This window comes from Panulirus ornatus, chromosome 9 (genome assembly GCF_036320965.1).
Source record: "Panulirus ornatus isolate Po-2019 chromosome 9, ASM3632096v1, whole genome shotgun sequence".
NCBI classification, from domain to species: Eukaryota; Metazoa; Arthropoda; class Malacostraca; order Decapoda; family Palinuridae; genus Panulirus; species Panulirus ornatus.
Genome location: NC_092232.1, coordinates 23364226 through 23384344, shown reverse-complemented (window position 1 = coordinate 23384344; position 20119 = coordinate 23364226). Strand labels below are relative to the sequence as shown.

The window sequence follows — 20119 nt, the reverse complement described above, 5'->3', positions numbered from 1 at the left end:
ACTTATACCTCTGTAATTTGAGCACTCACTTTTATCCCCTTTGCCTTTGTACACCCCTTTGCCTTTGTATAATGGCACTATGCAAGTATTTCGCCAATCCTCAGGCACCTCACCATGAGTCATACATACATTAAATAACCTTACCAACCAGTCAACAATACAGTCACCCCCTTTTTTAATAAATTCCATTGCAATACCATCCAAACCCGCCGCCTTGCCGGCTTTCATCTTCCGCAAAACTTTTCCTACCTCTTCTCTGTTTACCAAATCATTCTCCCTAACCCTCTCATTTTGCACACCATCTCGACCAAAACACCCTATATCTGCCACTCGATCATCAAACACATTCAACAAACCTTCAAAATACTCACTCCATCTCCTTCTCACATCACCACTACTTGTTATCACCTCCCCATTAGCCCACTTCACTGATGTACCCATTTGTTCCCTTGTTTTACGCACTTTATTTACCTCCTTCCAAAACCCTAAAATCTAATGATACTCTCTCACCCTAACTTTCATTTGCCCTCTTTTTCACCTCTTGCACATTTCTCTTGACCTCCTGCCTCTTTCTTTTATACATCTCCCACTCATTTGCATTATTTCCCTGCAAAAATCGTCCAAATGCCTCTCTCTTCTCTTTCACTAATAATCTTACTTCTTCATCCCACCACTCACTACCTTTTCCAATCTGCCCACCTCCCATGCTTCTCATGCGACAAGCATCTTTTGCGCAAGCCATCATAATTTTGTGCATGATCAAGTATATTCCTACGAGTCCACAGCTAAAATGAAATATGATAAGTTCCCAAGTGCACTTTTGTGTAATAATTACATCAGGGGAGAACACAAGAGAGAAATATAAGTCAGTTGATATACAACGAAGAGACATAGCTAGGACGCCATCTGGTAAACATGTGATTGTCCAAGACAGACAATGAGCGTATCATAAACATCATTTCACAAATTCTATCAACAATAAAGTTATCTAATTTCTATAGACCATCACTAACATTAACATTATAATTCTTTGTGTATTCAATAACAGAAGATTCAATTATATTTCTCGTGGTAGTAGAGTTAGAGTTAATAACTGAAATGGCATTACTCCAGTCAATACAATGATCATAGTTTTTAATGTGATTAAACAAGGCATTTGATTGTTATCCTGTTCTTATACTATATCTATGTTGCTGAAGTCTGACAGAAAGATCCTTACCAGTCTGCCCAAGATAAAACTTATCACAGTTTCTACATGGCACTTTATAGATGCACCCAGGAGAACTTTCTGGTGAATTCCTCATTAAGATATTCTTTATAGTATTATTGTTGCTGAAGGCAACATTTACATCAAAGGATTTAAGCAAAATGGGAAGTAAAGTAAAATTACTATTAAAAGGGAGAACTAAAAGATTCTTGGTGTCAATGGGAGGTTTGGGCTCAACTCTAAAATGATTTCTTTGCTAACTGAAGGGATTTATCAATGAAATGACAACCCCCTGCCCCCGCATGCGCATGAGGTAGCGCTAGGAAAAGACAACAAAGGCCACATTTGTTCACACTCAGTCTCTAGCTGTCATGTATAATGCACCAAAACCACAGCTCCCTTTCCACATCCAGGCCCAACAAAACTTTCCATAGTTTACCCCAGACACTTCACACACCCTGATTCAATCCATTGACAGCACATCAATGTATATACATAAACAAATTAAACAACCATGGAGACATCACGCACCCCTGCCACAAACCGACATTCACTGGGAACCAATCACTTTTCTCTCTTCCTACTCGTACACATGCCTTACATCCTCAATAGAAACTTTTCACCGCTTCTAGCAACTTGCCTCCCACACCATATATTCTTAATACCTTCCACAGAGCATCTCTATCAACTCTTATCATACCCTTCTCCAGATCCATACATGCTACATACAAATCCATTTGTTTTACTAAGTATTTCTCACATACATTCTTCAAAGCAAACACTTGATCCACACATCCTCTACCACTTCTGAAACCACACTGCTCTTCTCCAATCTGATGCTCTGTACATGTTTTCACCCTCTCAATCAATACCCTCCCACATAATTTCCCAGGAATACTCAATAAACTTATACCTCTGTAATTTGAACACTCACCTTTCTCCCCTTTGCCTTTGTACAATGGCACTATGCATGCATTCCGCCAATCCTCAGGCACTTCACCATGAGCCATACATACACTGAATATCCTCACTAACCAGTCAACAACACAGTCACCCCCTTTATAACAGATTCCACTGCAATACCATCAAAACCTGCTGCCTTCCTGGCTTTCATCTTCTGCAAAGCTTTCTCTACCTCTTCTTTGTTTACCAAACCATTCTCCTTGACCCTCTTACTTCGCACACCACCTCGACCTAAACACCCTATATCTGCCACTCTATAATCTAACACATTCAACAAACCTTCAGAATACTCACTCCATCTCCTTCTCACATCACAACTACTTGTTATTATTACCTCCCCATTAGCCCCCTTCACTGATGTTGCCATTTGTTCCCTTGTCCCACGCACTTTATTTACCTTCTTCCAAAACATCTTTTTATTCTCCCTAAAATTTACGGATAATCTCTCATCCCAACTCTCATTTGCCCTCTTTTTCACCTCTTGCACCTTTCTCTTGACCTCCTGCCTCTTTCTCCCAGTCATTTGCACTATTTCCCTGCAAAAATCATCCAAATGCCTCTCTCTTCTCTTTCACTAATAATCATACTTCTTTATCCCATCACTCACTACCCTTTCTAATCTGCCCACCTCCCACCCTTCTCATGCCACAAGCATCTTTTGTGCAAGCCATTACTGCTTCCCTAAATACATCCCATTCCTCCCCCACTCCACTTACGTCCTTTGCTCTCACCTTTTTCCATTCTGCACTCAGTCTCTTCTGGTACTTCCTCACACAAGTCTCCTTCCCAAGCTCACTTACTCTCACCACTCTCTTCACCCCAACATTTTCTCTTCTTTTCTGAAAACCTCTACAAATCTTCACCTTTCCCTCTACAAGATAATGATCAGACATCCCTCCAGTTGCACCTCTCAACACATTAACATCCAAAAGTCTCTCTTTCATGCGCCTATCAATTAACACATAATCCAATAATGCTCTCTGGCCATCTCTCCTACTTACATATGTATACTTACGTATATCTCTTTTCAAACCTGGTATTCCCAATCACCAGTCCTTTTCAGCACACAAATGTACATGCTCCTCACCATTTCCATTTACAACACTGAACACCCCATGTACACCAATTATTCCCTCAACTGCCACATTACTCACCTTTGCATTCAAATCACCCATCACTATAACCCAGTCTCACATGAAAACTGCTAACTCACTCACCTAGCTGCTCCCAAAACACTTGCCTCTTGTGATCTTTCTTCTCATGCCCAGGTGCATAGGCACCAATAATCACCCATCTCTCTTCACCCACTTTCAGTTTTACCCATATCAATCTAGAGTTTACTTTCATACACTCTATCACCTTTTGATATTCTACACCCTATCTCTTGTGGTATTTCTTCATATGTCTCATCTTCCAGCTCACTTACTTTCACTACTCTCTTCTCACTTGTATCGTTCCCTCTTTTCTGAAAACCCCTTCAAATCTTTACCCTTGCCTCCAACAGGTAAGTCAGAAATCCCATCAGCTACCTCTATCAACACATTTATCTCTGTGTCCCTCTTTCACATGCTTTTCATTTAGCATGTAATCCATTAATGCCCTTTGATCATCATTCCTACTCATCTATGTACTTTTATGTATGTCCCTCTTTTAAACCACATAATCCCAATCACCAAACTTTTGTCATCACACAACTCAAGCTGTTCACCATTCCTATTCACCTTATTAAATACCTAAAACCCTCCATTTACATCCTTAACTGCCACATTACTAGTTCTCACATTTAAATCAACCATCATTATTACCCAATCTCTAGAATCAAAACTGAAAACATACTCACTCAGCTGCTACCAAAATATATAAGCACTTAACAATCATCCATCTCTCGCAACCCATTTTCATCTTTACCAACATCAGTCTATAGCTCACTTCACAACACTCTTTCACACATTCCCACAACTTCTGCCCAATCAGTGCTGTTATCCCTTCCCTAGCTCTTGCAGTCATACCAACTTCCAACTTTAACCTAAGTCATTTCCAAACCAATCTTCCGTTGAGCTTCTTATTTCACTCTGAGCCAGAAGATGCAAGTTCCTCTCCTCAAGTATTCTACATGTCACACTTTTCTTCTCTCAGTTCTATCCATATATATTTGGAAACCCAAACCTAAGCCTACAAGGAGGATGAGCCTGGCTCTGTATTTCTATTCTTCCTTCTTGAAATTGAAATACAAGGGGGGGGGGGGGAGCCCTCTCTTCCTGCTCCTCTTAGTTTCCTTTTATGGCACACAAGGAATGCAGAGAAAGAATTTCTCCCATATCCTAGGGATTTGAAGATTACATATCATCATCTTAAAAGTATTTAGCCCACTTCTCACAAATTATAGTTTTTTTTTTTTTTGGGGGGGGGGGGTAATTCAATGTACCAAGCCCAACACAACCAACCTAACGTAAAATGACCAACATAACTACCCTACCCATGCTATTCTTACTAATCCTAACCTAAAGATTCAATGTATACAGTGGATAGCCTAATCCAAACAGCAAGAAATGACAATGTTGAAACAAAATACCACAAACTCTTCATTAAAACACCTGGTTTCCAGTTCACTTGCGTATGTGAAGGCAAAGCATTACTGTACACATTATGGGACAAGCTTAGAAACGATCTTTCCAATAACATAATAATTACTTCGTTTCATTTACAATTAAAGTTTTCAATGTAAGAATGACGAAAGGTGGGAATCATTTACCTTCAAATCCCTTGCCCTTAACAAATGTCAACAGCTTAAAAAGTCTTTACATCAGAATTATGAATAAGTACATAAGAGGGTAACTTACACTAAGGAGAGGCTCATCATCACTGTCATTTTGTGCTACAAGTACAGGCGAGTCTATATCCCCCACAAATAACCGGGTCTGTGAATCTCCTATATGACATCTGTCGTGTTCAGAGCTTCCCGCGACATATGAACTTGACAGGAAACTCGCAGAGATCGTTCGACATCGTGTACAAAACGTTGGTTTCACCTCATCCACAACCGCATCATCGAAAAGTGCAATTCGTGGAGTCACAACTTCAATGAGTTTATCAACAAGTATTCCATCAGAATCCAAAACATTAGTGGTTTCAACACTGTCATCCAATGGACTTTGTGAAGAGCTTTCCCCTACTCTTTCATCCATGTTTACACTATTCAGGTGACTATAGAGGATTAGAAATAAGTGAAACTGAGTTAACGTTCGACAAGCGACTTCGAACTGCTTGCGTTACCACAAGAAATCTCATACTACATAGACAGTTCCAGTATCCTATAATAAGCATAAGTGATTGTCTTTTGTTTTACAGCCTTCATCTTACAATTATCGAAGCCCAGTAACCTAATTCATTATTGTAAAAACCCAATCTAATCAAAATACTTGATAAATAATCAGCTATCTTCACATGGACTGATAAGAGCTAATGATAAAGCATCCCGCTGTTGTTTACCGATAGTATAACGCAGTGAAACTAGCGAGAAGTGCGCACGCCCCACAAGCTCCGCCATATTGGATCCCAGCGTTGCACACGGCACTCAAGGTAAGTTGATCGCGGGGCATTCAGATTTTATAGGCAGCCTAGGAGGAAAACAACCGTGACATGTCTGTAAGACGAGTCATTACGTCATAGCTGACGTATAGGTTTCTTTTAAAATGAGAATACTGAGTACTTCACTTATTTAAAGACAAGATCTTCGTTTTGCCTGACGAGACAAGAAATGACGCCTGTTACAATGGCATATCTCAGTGTTCTGTTACATGTTACGAGTTACTTATGATAGAGTCAGGGTATATGAATTTCGTGATGATTAGATACGACGTCATGCTACATGTGTTATGGGGAGTGTCCCATTAGATCGATGTCATGGAGCATCTTTCAAATATTCTCGTACGCCGACACGGCAGCCGATCAGCTGTTTATCAGAGGAGCAGAGTCGGCTGCTGGGGGGGTTGGGTGATGGGAGTTTTACCGAAGATCCTTGTGAATGTTTCGTTATTGTAGGTCTTTGGTGATATAATGCACTAGTTACTAAAATTAGTGTGGTTTTAGTAGATGAAGGATGATGAGAGAGTAGGTGATGCTATTTTCATCTCGTTCGTCAAGATAACCCCGATCCAGACTCACCTGGGGTGCCAATGACCCGTGTTCCACATCGTGGCCTGTATATTACGAACCACAAAGTTAATTTGTAGTGTCGTTGCTACCAGGAGTTTATTTTATAATGGAACAATGCTTTCCAGGATTTCCGTTGCCAACACTTCACTGCAATCACTCCGGTTTGGGTTGTGGAGTATAAATGATAATCGCAGACTTAAGACTTTATTATCTCTAACATCTGCTTTTTATTTCCACCACCATCCATGTGGTTATAATATAATGTTAGACCTATTATAACACGAGACAACAAACAGTGAAACTAATGCAATTTTGGAATGGGAATGATGAGTTGGTGATACAGTACCGTTATCACCACTATGTAGGCAGTCACACACCCACAAAACCTTAATCTCGCATTATCTCTCAAGTCATCTGACACCACCACTGTAACCATGGTATTATCAGAACAAATACCAGAGTATCTACGACAATGGTGATTACCTGGTAAAGCCACGTTGACACTGCTGACACTATGAATGTGATCAGCAATACTGTGTAATACCCGATGCTCCCAGACTGGTATCACCCGACATAATGCTCTCTGACATCACAACAGTGTCACCTTTGACATCACTGTCGTATCACCGATGTCATCTCGTATCACCAGTGACGTTATTGGTATATTGCCTTAAACACTCGTACATTAATCATTTTCACTAGTATTCACATTGTTGTCACTTGAATTGGTACAATGAACATCACTTGACTTGCACATGGGTAGTGGAATTTTATTAGCACTAATGCTATTAGATATTGATTCCTCCGCATTAACATTTCATCCCTCATCATTGCATTAGCTACAGCAGCACATGATGGTAGCGTCTACCACCCCTTTTTTTTTACCAATGCAACAACACTCTCATTCATGAAATTCATGAACTGGAAATACCAGAATCCTAAGCCATCTTTCCTTATCTTATGCTGGTCTTCCCCCTTGTACTGCGACCGATGATAAGATTATGTTTGGTACTACCAGTTGCACGTGTCTAATATGTATTATTATATTCGAACAGACTGTTTCATGAAGGCTAAGAATTACAGTATTTTCGAATTAGTCGCATTTAGAAGTTACGATATTTTGTAAGATTCATAGTTTTGTTGGTGTCAGTTTGTGCTCAAAATACAGGCCTTTGTGTATTTTTGTTTTCACATAAATTGTCAGCTTTTGAAACCAACTGCATGCTCTCGAGGATTAAGGATGGGGATGGCGGCTCAACATGCTGTTTCCATTAGCTAGTCATACTTGTCGAAAGTATATATATGCACGTACACCAATGTGAGCGGTTCAAGTTTTTGTGAGATATGTTACAATGCGAAACGATATGTATGTTGTAACAAAAAGTAAATGAAGTTTCCTGTGGCTTCTAGGTGAGTCATACGTTGCCCATCCAAATAAATTTGACCAATATACGATGGGAAAAAGTCAGAACAGGTAGGTTATTGGTGTCATCGTCAGCTCCGGTGTTCATGAATGCGTCTTTTTTTCTCTCTCTCCTAGCATGGATGCGGTATTGCATTTCGATGGTCATTTGGGTTCACCATCTTCTATCTATAATTTTGTTAATTTGTTTAATGGAATTTATTTGTAAGATGTCAGGTTTACCACGTAGATTTCTGTCGTTTAATGCAATCATGTTTCCCTCTATCTATCATCCCCTTCGGTGCTTTTTAGTGTATCTAAGTCTTACGAAGTGTAAGGTTACAAGAAAGCTCTTTTTAGAATATTATAGTTCACTTAATTTGCTTTAGTTTCACATGTGTTGGGACTAGGGAGTAAAACTAATGATCAAGGTCGGAAAGAAAGCTCGTAAAAAATTGTTATACGCTCACTCTATTGAAAGATACAAGTGGTTTAAACGAACGGTAGCTAGTTCATTTTGGACTAAGCTACAATAAAGAACATTAATGAAGAAGTCGTGTTTGCTTTAAAAATATTAGTGTATATTCATTCTAGTAATCATACTAATTCACTTGCAGAGGATATGTTATCCATATGGCAGAAACTGTTGATTATCGGTTGGTACTGTTAAGAAGTTTTTAAAGATACCTCTGGCTGAAGATCCATTTCCGTAATCTAGCGCAGTGCTCTCACTCTCAACGATCTGACTTGAGTGATGCCTGGGACTATGTATAAATTACACCCTCCGTGTGAGTAGCAGCTGCCTAGGAAAATATTACCGTCCTGACTTACGGGTATTGAAATAATGCCCGCAGTCATCTTACACCTTGTGTCGGCAGGTTGTAGACAGTAGCCGTACATGGAAGTACTACCGTACATCCCTGATTTAGGAGTGTTAAAAGTAATTCTTAGGAACATTTTTACAACCTTTCCGTCAGTAAGTTGTAGCTATCAACTGACCAGGAAAATACTGTCATCCCGACACAGAGTACTGAAGTGATGCCCGGAACCATCTTTCACCCTCCACAGCAGTACGTTGTAGAGAGCAGCCACCCAGGGTAGTACTACTGCGCTGACTTACGTAATGAAGTATTATCTTAAACCATCTTTCACCTGTGGGATTGGGGACGTCAGGCGTACATGATAAGTCACACCAAGGGTGCATGCCCAAGTAAACTTGTGCCTTTTTAAGTAGATGAACGACAATAACGAATAACAATACACAGTACTGATCAAGATTTAATACATTTTATATCACTGTGCCTTTCTTGCTTCCCTACATTTTTCATGCTTTTGTTATTCAATGCTTCGCCTTGATGAGAACCTCTGTCCGTGTCTGGATCCTTTCACTTATAATATGTATCCGTATGGTGTCATGGGTATGGCGGGTCGCTCTTCCTCCGAACTTACATATACAATAGGTTATTATCTTGACATAACATTGTCTTCTAACTATATTTGGCTTAGTGGTTTAGAGACCGGTTGGTAGACATTCTCCCTGTCTCAAAGTTAATGATTAGTTTACTGAAAACGTGACGAGGAAGGGAATTCTAGCGAGAGGAAAGGAAGGCGTCAAGCTTGAGTTCTGAATGCTCGACTTGTTTTCCTGCTGTTGTGGTTGATACCGCAAGTGATATGTTCTCTTCGTTTATAAACCTGTGAGGATGATGCAAATGATTATCTTTAAAAAAAATCACATGGAAAATCTTATTTTCTGCGAAAAAAAGAGGAAGAAATGTAACTAAAATTAGTGGACTGATGTTAATTCATTTGTTGTGTCTGCAGTTTTATGAGTACAGGTAGAACAAGTATGAGATAGTTAAGAAAAAAGAAATAGGTTAACGTCGACTCCACAAGGTGGCCAGCCCTCAATGCTTTCTATTTCCCGCGTATTTCCTTGTCTGATCTGAATTCCTCTGTTCATCCTTTTTCTCATACTTTATGATTATTTACATGTATAAATATTCTTACCTTATAATAACAACTGGTCTTTATGTGTGAAATATTAACTTAAACTTAAGGTTGCACTTCAGTTGTAGCGACACTGAGCAGTTGAAATGTGCATAAGTGAAATCAAAGCGTTCCATACTTGGTATCCTTGATGTTACTGAGAGTGGGTCAGGGTTAGGATCCTTCACGTTGATACTAGAGTCGCAGTGGTTTACTTTCATTATGAAACTAGAGAACAACATCCAGTGATGGACTGATAGACGCTTATCGGATTCGTGTTGAACAGGCTTGTATGTATGAAGTTTCTTTTCTTGCACTTTTAACGGTATCTCAACATTTCTCCGGTGTTGTTTTGGCACCTTTATCCAGTCCGCTACTCTAGCGTAAAATATTTCTCAAGGATACGGTAAGGAAAAATCTTGCCACGATCCTTTAAATTAAATGTTATATAAGCGGCATGAGAGCATTCTCTGGAGCCCAGGACGATTTCATACGGTTTAATTACTTTGATTTTACACATTTTCAGCTGTAATTTCCATAGATGAAGAGGTATTGTGTGTGTTCGACAATATTCTCTTTCTGAGATATTATTTCCGTCACTCGTTTTGAAATTTCGCAGAATCGAACCGATGACCATTGAAGAAAACACTGCTACTTTGTTTAGCTCTCTGAAGAATTGAGGTTATGTTACCCATTTATTTCCTCGATCTTTAACTTCATTTACTTTGGTACAAGGATGTTCGAGTCCAGTATTCGGTGGTCCTCAGGAAAACTTGTATGATATTCGATGGTAGTTCCAGGTGACTTCTATAGATGAGATTTTCATACCTTTTCTGGCAAGTTCAGTAAAGAAGCCTGCACGATTTTTTAATTGATTTTCTTTAGGACCGTTACTGCTTTGCTAGCCTGGATGCCTCATGCTGCGCTGAGTTGATCTTGATTTAGGTGGAGTTCTACTCTCTCTCTCTCTCTCTCTCTCTCTCTCTCTCTCTCTCTCTCTCTCTCTCTCTCTCTCTCTCTCTCTCTCTCTATCATGGTTTGATTGCTCATGCTCTGATGCCTGTGAAAATATTCCTTTGCACTCGCAATCACGGCAAGGCTGTTTTTCAAAAGGTCAAGCACACCTTCATGAAAAGAATGTGTTCCTTTGACAAACCTTTTTGGTCCGTAACCAAAAGCATCTCCAATAACTTCTGTGATTCAACGTTTCCCTCCTCTCTTCCTCTCGATTAGTCGATGAATAACTAATAATTAAAGATGCTCATTATGCCATATATATTTTCCAAGCGTAAGGATTCCCTAGTTCTTTGATAGCTCCAAGTGGAAAAAGTGTTTGTTCCAAATTGCATTCCTCTTCAAGTCCAAAGAAAGCGAGCCTCTCGGCTAGCTTTGATCCCTGCCCACCTTTTCCGTCTCTTTATAAAACTCAGACTTATCCCTCTTCCAGGAGGCATGCTGCAGCCTATCCATTAAGAAGGGACTGCTCTAACCCTTCCAATTATTGCCCTTTTGCTCACTTTTATTTATCTCCACAGTCTTTGAAACTTTCGTTAACTCATACCCTCTCAAACAGAATCCCGCTCTCTTCTTCCTGACCACCAGAACTGTTTTTGAAGCACAAGGGTCTTCGTCTCTCTAGGATTTTGGTGAAACTTTTGTCGTGGCCTTTGACATCAGATCATTTGACAGTGAGGCCAAAATATTTCCGTTCTGATTCTTTCTTTTTTTCTTTCTCTCTGTTCCCTGATGCACAGTATCCTCTCTGGCCGTTCCACTGTCCCCCAGGGTTATAGCTATCGCTTACTCTTTTTCTCCTCTCAAGAAATGATCTCTCCAACTTCTAACACTTCACTCCTAGGCTGAATCTTTTTTATACACCTAAACTCACTTTCCCTTCCGTTCCCCTCCCTTCTAATTATTGTTCTCTTTCATGCTGAACACATTTTCTAACTCAGTTTTGATCCTATGCAGCATCTTGGAATGAGAAAACTATTTTTTTTTTAGTTCAATAGTGCTGAAACGCAATTTCCCCCTGTTCAGTTTTAAAACACCACAATTCAAACGTGTAATAACAAAATCTGAGCATAAGTATATCCTTCACTCTATCCTGGAAACCCCTCATTATCAACAAAGTCTGCATCCCAAAAGCTATAGGTACGGTAATAATTTTCTTGTGAACAGCAGTATCGTACCTACATACCTAGTATGGAGTACTACTCAATATGTGGAGGATCTTTCTCCGCATCTCTATTAGCAAGAATGGGAGCAAAAGCCTTACGTCTCATCGATTCCCCAGGCATCACCTCTCTTTAAATCACTCCATTCTACACACCACGATGTTGCTTGCCCACTTCCTATTCGACAGATGTTCTTTCGGCCACTGCCCTCGTTAGCTGTCTGTATGTGTCCCTGTCACCAAGTCCAGGCTGGACCCAAGGCATACGTGTGGTTGATACTTTTCACAGTTTGTGGGTGGAGACCGACCACTCCAGGATTGACCGTTATGATGCCTACTCCTGCCTTCGAAAATGTAAACATCAGAATGTCTCTTGTCCCCTTCGTTATTACCTATTCCAATAGCCTTTCAACCTTTAAGAGCAAGGTTCACAAATACCTGCGGAGCCCGGAGTAACTTAGACATTATTTTCCTCTTTCCTTTTTCCTGACCTTGATTGGGGCATATTTTGTTCGTACCGTGTCTTTCACTACGTGATATACTAGTACTGCGACTGTTCTACTACTACTACTAGTAGTAATAGTAGTTATGGTAATGGTAATAATGGTGATTTAGTGTTTGTAGGTAAATGTTACATGACGGTTTCGTACCCAGAGCGACGGTCACCGTGCCCAAGATCAACTGGCAATATACCAAGAACAGTTGGTATCATACCTAGAGCAACCGGCACTGTATCTAGAGCAGCAGGCATCGTACCTAGGACAACAGGCTCCATACATAGAGCAAGTGGCACCACACCACCATACCAAGACCAACCAGCACCGAATCTAGAGCAACCAGCACCGTATCTAGGACAACCAGCACCGTATCTAGAGTAACCAGCACTGTACCTAGAGCAACCAGCACCGTATCTAGGACAACCAGCACCGTATCTAGAGTAACCAGCACTGTACCTAGAGCAACCAGCAACGTAACTAGGACAACAAGCACCGTATCTAGAGTAACCAGCACTGTACCTAGAGCAACCAGCACCGTACTTAGAGCAACAGGCACCATATCTAAAACCTGTACTATATCTGAAACCGGGACCATGCGCAGAACAATAGGCATCGTATCTAGAGCAACGGACACCGTACACAGAACATCCGGCTTCGTATCTAGGACAGTCGGCATTATATTCAGAACTTATAATATCTCGAACAACTACACCTTACCTACAACAAAGGGTACCATACCTTAAATAACTGGCATCATACCTGGAGTAACCTGCGCCGTTCATAACTTATGTTCGCGCGGCCTCCAAAGTGAATGATGATAGCACACGGTTTATTGAGTAAAAATACAACCAGTGGGTGAAATTATACAGTGAAAGTGCAAACATGAAAGACATCTTGGCAGGCTGTAGCTAGAGGGAAAGGATCTCAACCATAGCCTTTACACAGACATTATTGGGCATTAGAAATCTTTACAGCGGTTAGATTTTTTCCCTTTTAAGCGGTCCGTATGCTCTCGGATGGGCTGCCTACTGTTTGATGCCGAAAAGCAACTTGAAATTGATGGGCATCCGATGGAAGGTGACGTGGGCAACTGTCCAGTAGCTTTGTTCTGGAATCGTCTTTTCGAAGTTACTGGTTGGAAGGAGCTGGGAAGACCAGTGGTTCAGTGTCTCTTGATATTTGGTATAAGAAGAGGGTTCGAAGAGGGTTCGAAGAGGGTTCTGTATGACCGTTTCTGCTAAATTTTTCACGAAGCCTATTTTATGTGGTGGATAGGGAGAAGTTCAGGTAAGCGCTCTAGTGATTTGATTTTTTTTTTATTTTTTGTGGGGGGATCAAAAAATGGGTTGAGGAACCAGGTTTGTCAAGGGGTTTTCATTGTATTCTCTTATCAGGAGAATTTGACATGCAGGTGATATGAGGTTAGGAAGTCCATGGGTATCACGTCAATTTTACCGGTGCTGTTGATTGTTAGCAGGTGCATCTGTGAGTGCCACTGCATAGCTCAGAAGATTGTACTGTGCTGACGGGAAAGATGACACGGCAGATTCAATCCCTTTGGCTGGTGCTAGGCGGTAAAGTGGCTGCTGCTTCATCTGGTACCACTGTGATTCTAAAACTTTTAGAACTCGTTAGTAATGAGAAGGAAAAGGCCGAGGGAGAAAGCTTGTGTTCATTATCCTGAGTATTGCTTACCACAATCTTCGGGGCTTCGTGTAAAGTGATCTTATATTGTAATTAAACGCGCTAGTAAGGTCTTTACAAGGGTTATATATATATATAGCGATAGATGTTAAGGGATTTTTCTGGTGATCTTTACGGCCTTGATGACTCTGGCAGTTTTAGGCTTAGAAAACCCCAGCCAACCAGTGGTCTAACGATAAGATAAAACGGCAAGGTCACAAAGTTGGGGAGGACGGGGCTTGCCCAGTCAAGAGGCTTCAGTTTCAGGATTTTATGCTGAGGAGAAAAGAAACGTCGACTCAGCGATGAAGGCCCCGCGACCGTTACGCTAGGTGCTGGGTGGGGTTTACCACGGGATGAGCGGCGACATGACCGGCAACCGGTTTGGTAGTTAAATTGTAACTGGTATTCACTCGGACGACCGGTTAGATATTTTTGTACCGAGAATCGAACGGTATCGTACGAATCGTATCACGTTTTCACTGTGTTGAAATGATCTATCTCCATTGGAACTTTGAATCTACCGTCTTCGAGAAACAAGATTACTACGCTGTCGGGTGGCTTTGGAGGCACATACTAGACTAATTTTTCTTGTCCAGTGTAGAATGATTGGGAGGACAGATCGAATACACAGAAAAATGAACAAAGTGTACCGATAGGCGTCTTGGGCGGTCTGTGACAAGAAACACGTGCCCAACTTCCTGCATTCTCGTTGGAAGTATGCAACAATGCGGAACATGGCAGTGACACACTGAACAAATATTTATTGTATCATTTTGGCCATGAGTTGTCACAGCGCCCCACAGTTGCCAGACTTAATATTCCATGTTTGGGGCGTCTTTCGTCACCTTGGAAGATCACCAAGTCTGAATCGGATGCCGAGGAACCGTCTGCTGGTGTTAAGCTATTTCGGGAACCCTCATGCAATGCTCCGGTAAGAGAGCTGTTCACAACGAAATGAATGTAGTTTTATGTTATGATCAAATCAGAAAGCAAGGCGGTCCTGTTAGTACTATAGAAGATCGTTAGTAGTCAACATGATTGCCGGTGAGTGAAATAAGTTGGACAGTGTCAGTGACATTATTTCTTTATTAGCTTATCGGTTTGTTTTGTGCGCTGTTTCCAGTATCCTTATGTAATTAACTATGCTTATTTACATAGTTTGTCGCTTAAAGAGTAGTTTCCTAATTCTAAGTTGTAGCGTACAGTGGAACGTTCGCTGATTAACGTTTCGTGACAAAAAAGAAAGATGATGTTAGCTTGATTTTTCACTGCATCTTCCATGATAAATATTTTCTACCCGTTTTCCCGCGATCATGAAATTTAAACACAAAACAGGTACATACAAAATACTTTTCCTGACCGATATTTGCTAGAAGTACCATACTCTACACTATCCTAAGAAAACCATTCTCTTCAACATTCATCAACTACATTCCTCACCAACACTTACTTGGGAACGCCATACTCTTCGACATTCACCATCAACACCATTCCTACCAATATCTTACTTAGGAACACCATACTCTTCAGAATTCACCATCAACACCATTCCTCATTAATACTTGCAACACCATATTATCCAACAATCAACGTATCAAAACTTAGCGTCAACGGTATTACCCAGACACTGACCACTGACATCATTCCTTACCAAAAGCCACCATCAACACCATTCCTACCCAGCATCTACATCAGCCTCAATACCATTTCTACAGAGCGAATATTTAGTTATACTAGACTGTATATGTGTGTTTATGAATGAAAACAAGCGAGTTGTTTGTCTGTGGATAAAGTAACCATTCGTTACCGTTCAAACATTGTTTGTATATATATATATATATATATATATTCTTAAGAGTCCACGGGGAGAGTGAAACATGATAAGTTCCCAAGTGCACTTTCGTGTAATAATCACACCATCAGGGGAGATACAAGAAAGAAATATAAGTAAGTTGATATACAACGAAGAAACGTAGCTAGGACGCCATTTGGTATATCAACTGACATATTTTTTCTTGTAGTTCCCCTGGTGATGTGATTATTACACGAAAGAGCACTTAGGAACTTATCGTGTTTTATTTTCCCCCATGGACCCATAGGAATATATATATATATATATATATATATATATATATATATATATATATATATATATATATATATATATATATATATATATATATATATATCTGAAATAAAGTTCTGATGAATTTATATACAATGGTAATATCAATGTATAGTGCGGTATATATGGGTTAAGACAGCGTGAAATTGCAAAACCAAATTAACCTCTTGAGCACAACGTTACACGATCCTTGAGCATGACGTTACGACCCATGATGACGACGATAGAGTCCATAGGTATTGATGGCCTGGCCTTTCACTTGGCCCCTCAAGGTCACCTCATAATGCCCAAGCTGGTATCGTCGTACTCAAGGGATTATGTTATCGCACTTCCGTTAAGTATCAAGTGTTCATTTTCTTAGGTGTACAGGTTTTATTGTACAAGATTTTATTGTTATATTGTTGTTTTATTATTGAGATGTACACTTTATTTTTCAAACAAAGACCCTATCCGTCTACTCATATACTGTTTGATCATCATAAGATGGATGGCGTCTCCACATGCCGCCCTGATAAGAAAAAAAAAAAAGCTTCGTTCAATAGAAATGGAGAGACAGAGATCATAAGATTGCAGCAGATAAAAAGAAAATTTACCTTTTGAGAACCTCTAACACCAGAGTATCTTGCATGGTCCATTAAGTTTGTTTGAAAGCGCATTTGGAGAGCCATTCCATGGTTAAGGCATCCAAAATCGTGCCAAATCTACACACCTATTGCCAAGGTCAACAACACTGCTTGTATGCGCAATTCAACACCTTCCACGCAAGGTCAACACCCGTATTCTTCAAGCGAATATCACACTTTAGTTTACGGCTAGCTTGCCACTGCTGATACTTCATGCTTTTGAAGATAGGTATAATGATGTGATTACAGCTGAATTTAGACCAAAGAAAGCTAAAATTGGCTAAAAATACCTTATCAAGGGAATAGTGAGTTCACATGGAAAAAGAAAAAATTGAAGACCAGAGAATCAGTGCTAAATTAATCATCGCCTCACTTCCCCTTTCAAACTAATTTAATAGCAATGATAACTAAGAATGTTATTGTCATTGATAAACAGATAATCATTTATGCAAACACAGTTCAAAAAATACAGCGAAGGAATTGAGAGTGTTTTTGTGATGAATCATTTTCTCAATGGCAGTACCTTGTTACATATGCAACCGTACTGTACCTAATAACCTTGCTCTTATTCACATTTACTCTTAACTTTCTTCTTCCACACACTTTACCAAACTCAGTCACCAGCTTCTGCAGTTTCTCACATGAATCAGCCACCAGCGCTGTATCATCAGCGAACAACAACTGACTCACTTCCCAAGCTTTCTCATCCCCAACAGACTTCATACTTGCCCCTCTTTCCAGGACTCTTGCATTTACCTCCCTAACAACCCCATCCATAAACAAATTAAACAACCATGGAGACATCACACACCCCTGCCGCAAACCTACATTCACTGAGAACCAATCACTTTCCTCTCTTCCTACACGTACACATGCTTTACATCCTCGATAAAAACTTTTCACTGCTTCTAACAACTTGCCTCCCACACCATATATTCTTAATACCTTCCACAGAGCATCTCTATCAACTCTATCATATGCCTTCTCCAGATCCATAAATGCTACATACAAATCCCTTTGCTTTTCTAAGTATTTCTCACATACATTCTTCAAAGCAAACACCTGATCCACACATCCTCTACCACTTCTGAAACCGCACTGCTCTTCCCCAATCTGATGCTCTGTACATGCCTTCACCCTCTCAATCAACACCCTCCCATATAATTTACCAGGAATACTCAACAAACTTATACCTCTGTAATTTGAGCACTCACTCTTATCCCCTTTGCCTTTGTACAATGGCACTATGCACGCATTCCGCCAATCCTCAGGCACCTCACCATGAGTCATACATACATTAAATAACCTTACCAACCAGTCAACAATACAGTCACCCCCTTTTTTAATAAATTCCACTGCAATACCATCCAAACCTGCTGCCTTGCCGGCTTTCATCTTCCGCAAAGCTTTTACTACCTCTTCTCTGTTTACCAAATCATTTTCCCTAACCCTCTCACTTTGCACACCACCTCGACCCAAACACCCTATATCTGCCACTCTGTCATCAGACACATTCAACAAACCTTCAAAATACTCATTCCATCTCCTTCTCACATCACCACTACTTGTTATCACCTCCCCATTTACGCCCTTCACTGAAGTTCCCATTTGCTCCCTTGTCTTACGCACCCTATTTACCTCCTTCCAGAACATCTTTTTATTCTCCCTAAAATTTACTGATAGTCTCTCACCCCAACTCTCATTTGCCCTTTTTTTCACCTCTTGCACCTTTCTCTTGACCTCCTGTCTCTTTCTTTTATACTTCTCCCACTCAATTGCATTTTTTCCCTGCAAAAATCGTCCAAATGCCTCTCTCTTCTCTTTCACTAATACTCTTACTTCTTCATCCCACCACTCACTACCCTTTCTAAACAGCCCACCTCCCACTCTTCTCATGCCACAAGCATCTTTTGCGCAATCCATCACTGATTCCCCAAATACATCCCATTCCTCCCCCACTCCCCTTACTTCCATTGTTCTCACCTTTTTCCATTCTGTACACAGTCTCTCCTGGTACTTCCCCACACAGGTCTCCTTCCCAAGCTCACTTTCTCTCACCACCTTCTTCACCCCAACATTCACTCCTCTTTTCTGAAAACCCATACTAATCTTCACCTTAGCCTCCACAAGATAATGATCAGACATCCCTCCAGTTGCACCTCTCAGCACATTAACATATATATATATATATATATATATATATATATATATATATATATATATATTCTTAAGAGTCCACGGGGAAAGTGAAACATGATAAGTTCCCAAGTGCACTTTCGTGTAATAATCACACCATCAGGGGAGATACAAGAAAGAAATATAAGTAAGTTGATATACAACGAAGAAACGTAGCTAGGACGCCATTTGGTATATCAACTGACATATTTTTTCTTGTAGTTCCCCTGGTGATGTGATTATTACACGAAAGAGCACTTAGGAACTTATCGTGTTTCATTTTCCCCCATGGACCCATAGGAATATATATATATATATATATATATATATATATATATATATATATATATATATATATATATATATCTGAAATAAAGTTCTGATGAATTTATATACAATGGTAATATCAATGTATAGTGCGGTATATATGGGTTAAGACAGCGTGAAATTGCAAAACCAAATTAACCTCTTGAGCACAACGTTACACGATCCTTGAGCATGACGTTACGACCCATGATGACGACGATAGAGTCCATAGGTATTGATGGCCTGGCCTTTCACTTGGCCCCTCAAGGTCACCTCATAATGCCCAAGCTGGGATCGTCGTACTCAAGGGATTATGTTATCGCACTTCCGTTAAGTATCAAGTGTTCATTTTCTTAGGTGTACAGGTTTTATTGTACAAGATTTTATTGTTATATTGTTGTTTTATTATTGAGATGTACACTTTATTTTTTCAAACAAAGACCCTATCCGTCTACTCATATACTGTTTGATCATCATAAGATGGATGGCGTCTGCACATGCCGCCCTGATAAGAAAAAAAAAAAAGCTTCGTTCAATAGAAATGGAGAGACAGAGATCATTAGATTGCAGCAGATAAAAAAAGAAAATTTACCTTTTGAGGAACCTCTAACACCAGAGTTTCTTGCAGTGTTCCGTAGTTGAAGTGTTTGTTTGAACAGGCGCTTTGGAGATGCATTTCCATGGTTTAAGGCCACTCCCAAATATCGTGCCAAATCTACACAGCCTATTTTGCTCAAGGTCAACAACACTGCTTGTAGTGCGCAAGTTCAACACCTTCCACGCAAGGTCAACACCACCGTTATCGTTCAGAGCGA

The 20119-nt window shown here is 40.2% G+C and overlaps 2 protein-coding genes across 5 annotated transcripts in view; one reads left to right on the top strand and one right to left on the bottom strand.

Moving 5' to 3' along the window:
* Positions 1-20119, bottom strand: part of LOC139750274 (proton-coupled zinc antiporter SLC30A2-like) — a 177516-nt gene that overhangs the window by 46124 nt on the left and 111273 nt on the right. The window contains exon 1 of one of the 4 annotated variants that reach the window (XM_071664858.1): positions 5011-5495. The exons of the other annotated variants lie outside the window; for them this stretch is intronic. Within the exon in view, the coding sequence (XP_071520959.1) occupies positions 5011-5355 (345 nt within the window). The 5' untranslated portion in view covers positions 5356-5495. Of the gene's footprint in view, positions 1-5010; positions 5496-20119 lie in introns of those variants that run through there. 4 annotated transcript variants of the gene reach the window in all.
* The window catches only part of LOC139750273 (zinc transporter foi-like), a 258282-nt gene continuing 243781 nt past the window's right edge, over positions 5619-20119 (top strand). Inside the window, exon 1 of the mRNA XM_071664854.1 lies at positions 5619-5749. The gene's annotated coding sequence lies outside the window, so the exon portion shown is untranslated. The remainder of the gene's footprint in view (positions 5750-20119) is intronic.